The following is a 3,898-nucleotide window of genomic DNA, read 5'->3' on the forward strand; positions in this document are numbered from 1 at the left end:
TTTTTATTGCAAAAAATTAAATAATTATTTGTAGACGCAGGATTCGACAAAAAAATCAGGTAAAGTCATTTTTCGTCTTTTTTTGGCTGCAGGAGGCTGTAAAAAAACAATCAGACAATTTGGTGGACCGCGGGAATAAATAGGAAAATTATAGAAAGAATGACCCAGGTGATAATTTATCTCAACAGTATAAGTATAGAACAAGGAAACAAGAACTAACCTAAAGAACTTGGAAGATGTGTCTTGAAATCTAGAAAAGGGTAAGGTCCATGTTGTGGATACATAGGATACCTCCATAAGATGTCAGAGGGATTAAAAAGAGGCACTCCTCGATCCATAGTAGATCCACTACGGTTCCCGTTAAGCTGAACCAGTTTCATAGCAAACTAAACCTAAAAAGAAACATTAATTATTTCCATCTCTATTCATTAATTAACTATATAGCAGTATACATAAAATAACATTTAGAGCCAAGTTTCACTGTCACACATTAACAATAAGTTATTATTTAAGTATGCAGATGTATAGGTCAATTTTTTTTATAACTATGTGTAGTTTTACACAAATTTCAGTCATGATAAAGGGATAAATTTTATTTCTAGATGGATATCATATTCACTTAACCTTTGTCTCTCAAAACCTTACATTTTTTATTCTTTTTTAGGGGGCAGGCTTTTACATAATATTATTATAACTAATTCTATTAAACATGTTATGACCTAATTTACCTATTTAATAGAATCAGCATTAATTACATCTGTAGTCTGAGCACCATGTAATACATAATGTTCCACAGCAATGACCCTAAACTGAACCCTGAGGAACACCACCCGTGATGTTGTAAGTTTTCAATCCAGCTTCTGTATCATACTTACAGATTCTATCCGTGAAATAACTCTCAATAATCCTTATGAGGTATTGTGGGACTTCCATCCTTCGCAATCCGTCGATGATGCAGTCCCACCGAAATGAATTGAAAGCGTTCTTAACGTCCAACGTTATAATGACGCAGTTACGTTGACTTTTTTTTTTTATTGCCTTGGTTCTTTATAGCTTGTTTATGATTCTGTCTTCGAGCCTCATAAAATAGAATCATCTCGCCCTCGCTCGTTGGGCCAATCTTCTGGTAAGAAGACAACTCGTCGGAGGACAGCGATCTCCTCTGTTCAGCAGTACACTGCCATGTATCGATTTCTCCAAGAAGTCCTGGTCATTGAAGCATCGCATGCATCAGAAATAAACTTCATCAGTTGTGTTATCCTTTCTTCTACTAATCCTAGTAATTTGATTCTTTCCTTCATCGTGATAACAAAGGAATTTCTGTCGAAGGATCGTTGGTTCCAGCCTGCTACTGGCTTCGATTTAGTCTTTTTCAATTCATCACCAGGGGCAATGACTTCGAAGCAGATGGCCTGATGATCACTATCCTTATATCGATCACTGACATGCCAATAGCGTGCATGTTTATGTGTGTGTGCGCGCTATTAAGGTGGATCCACATGTTGGCCGCTCGCCACGGATCGGAGGCTCGTACAAATGCTCGGCAAACAAAGAGCGGACCATCCACATGTCAGTTTTATTCAGAGAGTCAAGCATGGCGGACGTACTAGTGGTTTCAGCCATTGCACTTGGATTGTACTATTTTTATTACAAAAAAATAAAATGAAAGGAAATATAAATAAATAAGATTAAATATAAAACTTATTATAAAAAGTACCAACAAACACCTTTAACCTCCTAACAGCTCTCAGTTGCAACTAGACAAAGAACAATGGTGGAGATGCTACACGAGCGCTCTCACGAACCCCTTTGATCTGTGTCCAAAAAACCGACTCTCGACGGATCGGCAACGAGCCTAGGCCAACCAACCCAAGCCACCCATCCACATGCTCGCGTATGTCTGAGTTCGCCATGGCTCGGCCAACATGTAGAGGCCCCTCTAGATCTCTCAGATCTTAAATTACAAATATATTTTCCAACTTCAAACATAATCCATAGGACGTAGACTAAACAGATATGAAATGAAAAGATTATATACAACACATAAGAGAAGTAACAAAATAGTTATATTAACAATTGAATCAGAAGAAACACAAATGGACATTAGTAGAAAGCAAAAATATCAAAAACGCTACCAAGAAAAAAGGAAAAAAGTAGTAATTATCACAAGAATTAAGATAATTATCCAAAGGGTGGTAATACAGGGGTGTATCCAACGAGGTCCAGTTGTTCCCTTTAGAAGTAAAAAAATAATTTTTTTTTTCAAGCAAATAATACATATAATTTTCTTAATCTTTTGGTTTCATTCGCCTTTTCTTTGCTGAAATGATACAACCTGAACGACCATGGCTTGCCCGCCCCCTAGTTTTGAGGGTACGCCCTTGTGGTAATATATAAAATTAATTTTCTAGTCGGAAAATAAAAATAAAAAATATAACTAAAAGCAATAAGAAACGAAATGATTACGAGACCAGGAGAAAGAAGATTGTGGTAATGAAGGGAAGGTTCCCCTCCCTGCCCCTTAAAGAAAAGAGTATATTCAGTTTAGAAACAAGATCCCTTGAGGGGATGCAATAAAATGTTGTCAAATGTAACAAATTAAACAATAAATATTTCGGTTATTTGTCAGATTTAATTATTTTTAAAAATCGTTTATCAAAAGTCACTTTTTCACAGTTACGAAAACAAATACACATGCCCTTATTTTGTATCGTTGTCGATCATATGCCATCGTTTAGAACTGTAATTTGACAGAATATGTTGGTATTGGCATATCTGAATAAAGGACGAGATTTTGCATATACCAATTTCCCATCATTTTAAATAATATAATATTAAATAACCAACATATAGTTGCTAAATTATGAGACAAAATACAATGCTAGCGAATGAGATTAAAAACTAGTACTAGTGTAAAGAAATGTAAAGTTTTGTCCCTCAAAGACAATAAAAATTGTAAGTATTGGAGGGAATAGAGAAGACTCGGGAGGAAACTTGTGACTATGCAAGGGCCCACTTGTACATTCCTCGTTGTCGTATTCTCAGGACGCATCCTTTAACGAGGACGGCTTCCGCTAAGGAAGTGGTTGACAATTGTTGGAATGGTACACGGAGTTATTTCCAACCTGTTCAACGTATGCCGCTTGCATAGTAGCTCTACCGTAATTTCGTGGAAGGCCAATCCTAAGACACACCACGCAAGCGTATTAATGTTCTACCAGCGCTATGGAGGAAATAAATATGTTCTCTAATAAAGATGTAAAAGCTTCACACAAGAAAGAAGCGTACATCAGTAGATAGCTAAAGCAATGAACTATGTAAACCTTTTTCAACGTTCCAGCCAACCGTGTTGAAAGACGATTGATGTTATCATTATTTTATGATTAAAACGAGATTTAACGAACAGATCGAAAACATATTCTTATCAATGTTCTAGACAAATTTTTTTTTGATGAATGAATATTTTTTTGTTTACAAAACAATTGCAATTATTAATTCCATTCTTGCAAATCAAGTTGAAACTTACGAGCATGATTAGCAAATTTTAAAAATAAAGCAATTTTAAATTATTATAAATTAAGAACTAAAAACTTTTCTTTCAGCACATCTTCGGGCATGACGAATATTAAAGAATTATCATGCCTTTAATGGATCAAAGAAGAAATTCACATCTACTGAAGGATTATTGTGCCTTTTAATTAAACTAAATACCACTTTGAATGGTCATAAAAGATCCTTGTATGTATCCATAAAATTTAGGGAAATTAATTTGCAATGTTTGAATGAAAGCAACAATATACCTTCAATCACATTGTACAGTCTTAATGAAAGCAACAATATACCTTCAATCACACTGCACAGCCTTAATGAAAGCAACAATATACCTTCAATCACACTG

The 3,898-nt window shown here is 35.1% G+C and overlaps 1 protein-coding gene across 1 annotated transcript in view; it reads right to left on the reverse strand.

The window, feature by feature from the left end:
* Positions 1–415, reverse strand: part of aop (anterior open) — a 13,916-nt gene extending 13,501 nt beyond the window's left edge. The window contains exon 1 of the mRNA XM_014434633.3: positions 221–415. Within this exon, the coding sequence (XP_014290119.1) occupies positions 221–380 (160 nt within the window). The 5' untranslated portion in view covers positions 381–415. The remainder of the gene's footprint in view (positions 1–220) is intronic.
* Between the last annotated feature and the right edge of the window lie 3,483 nt (positions 416–3,898).

The sequence above is a fragment of the Halyomorpha halys genome, unplaced genomic scaffold (genome assembly GCF_000696795.3).
Source record: "Halyomorpha halys isolate HHAL.00 unplaced genomic scaffold, Hhal_1.1 Scaffold1398.1, whole genome shotgun sequence".
NCBI lineage: Eukaryota > Metazoa > Arthropoda > Insecta > Hemiptera > Pentatomidae > Halyomorpha > Halyomorpha halys.